At 58.4% G+C, this 1,785-nt stretch overlaps 1 protein-coding gene across 1 annotated transcript in view; it reads left to right on the top strand.

Annotated features, from left to right (window-relative positions):
- Positions 1-588: 588 nt before the first annotated feature.
- The window catches only part of LOC101654576 (negative elongation factor D-like), a gene marked incomplete at its 3' end in the record, with an annotated part of 8,529 nt that continues 7,332 nt past the window's right edge, over positions 589-1,785 (top strand). The window contains exon 1 of the mRNA XM_045296903.1: positions 589-677. Coding sequence (XP_045152838.1) covers positions 591-677 — 87 coding nt within the window. The remainder of the gene's footprint in view (positions 678-1,785) is intronic.

Here is a 1,785-nt window from a genome sequence, read left to right as displayed (position 1 = left end):
AACTTTTAAAACTTTATTTCATGAGCACATTGATATCTTTCTACTAATTATAGTTATACAGATATAATCAAAGTTGGACTAATTATTATTATTATTATTTTTTGGACTAATTATTATACTCCTCAATTTCCTCCCCTTCTGATTAAAAAACACCAGTTAAGCGATAACTCGAAGGCTGGTGCTGCTCCGCAGAAGAAAGCCTTGGCGGTCTGCTATGGGAACAGTTACAGGCTAGGAAACGACTTTTTGCTATAATGTTGCTCTGGGTCTGGAGTGACCCCACGCAATGGGTCTGGGTACTTGATGGATAATGGCCCTTATCCACTACATGCACTCGTGGTTAGGTAGTAACAGCAGAGTGAAACACTGCCCGGTCCTGCGGCAGCCTCACAATAGTGAGGGAGGAGCCAGGAGCCTGCTGCAGGACCTCTCTGCACCGGAAGGTCGCCGACCCCGCCCCTCCCCCCAGGCCCCGCCCCTCCACCGGGGCTCAGGCGCGCGGCCGCGGAGGGCGGGGCGTCGGGGCCGCGCGTGCGCACGCACGGCCGTCCCCGCCGCGCGCATGCGCGCTGCGCTCGCTTTCGACCAGGATGGCGGGGGCTACGCCGGGTGCCGTCGCGGAGGAGGACTTCTTCGGGAATGTGGCCGAGTGGGGCGACGAGGCGGACGGCGGCCAGGTGAGGGGACAAGAAGGCTGGCCCCCGTCGCCGGCGGGCCGGCCCGCGAGGTCGCCGAGTGGTTGAAGCACAGCCCGCCCCGCCCACTTCCGCGGCCGACGTGGCCCGGTCGCGCCCCCGCACGCCACTGCCCCCCACCGCCCCTGGGGCCCTGCGCCCTCACTTCACCTGTAGGGCTGGGGGCCCAGAGGCCCCCCCGCAGGGCCTGTGCCTCAGTTTCCCCTGGTGACCGTCGGGACATGACTGGCCCATTCACCTGGGGTCCCCAGGGTGCAGTCACCAACTCAGGAGGCTGGACCCACAGCTGTACAGGCACCTATAGGATAATTGCCGCAGAAAGGTCTGCATTCCGATGGGAAGGCCCACCTTTAGACGCTATGGTCATGGGCCGACTCTCCTGCCCCAAGCCGACTCTCCTACCCCCTTGGGGCAGAATGATAAGGGACGGGGGCAGGGAGAGGGCCCCCACTCTGCCCTGAAGCCTTTGATTCTGACCCTTTCACGGAAGACATCCCTTTAGGCACACTGGGTGGGTTCAGAGCACCCATGGTGGCCTGGTGGCTGCTAGTTGGAATGCTAATCACAAGGGCAGCAGTTCAGAACCACCAGCCACAGAAGCCGCAGGGGCAGTTCTATGTGTCCTGTAGGGTCACTGTTGAGGTGGAATTGACCCCATGGCATTGATAGGGCTGATTCAAACTGCCAACCCTTTGGTTAGCAGCCTGGTGCTTTACCATTGCGGCCCGACCGCCATCCTCCCTGATGTTAGGGCTTAGAGCACATACAACCTTACTCTGATGGTAAGACTCCCTTGGGTTCTCAGTGACAAGCTCTCAGCCCCACCTGGGGACTGTGATCCAGTCAGTCTGGGGCCCAGCCTGGGAATTTACCCTGCTCACAGGAGTTAAGATAAGTTACCTCTGGGAAATAGAAGCAGGCCTCAATTGGGGTTGCATCTGGCTTATGACGGGCTGTGCTTAGGGCATTCGGGTTTTGTTGTTGTTTGGTATACTTTATAGTTAGCAGAGCCCTGGTGGTACAGTGGGTTACTTGTTGGGCTGCTAACCACAAGGTCTGCGGTTTGAAACCACCAGGCGTTCCACAGGAG

The sequence above is a fragment of the Echinops telfairi genome, unplaced genomic scaffold (genome assembly GCF_000313985.2).
Source record: "Echinops telfairi isolate 266 unplaced genomic scaffold, ASM31398v2 ScPeMD7_7413;HRSCAF=8451, whole genome shotgun sequence".
NCBI lineage: Eukaryota > Metazoa > Chordata > Mammalia > Afrosoricida > Tenrecidae > Echinops > Echinops telfairi.
This window is presented reverse-complemented; position numbering and strand designations above follow the sequence as displayed.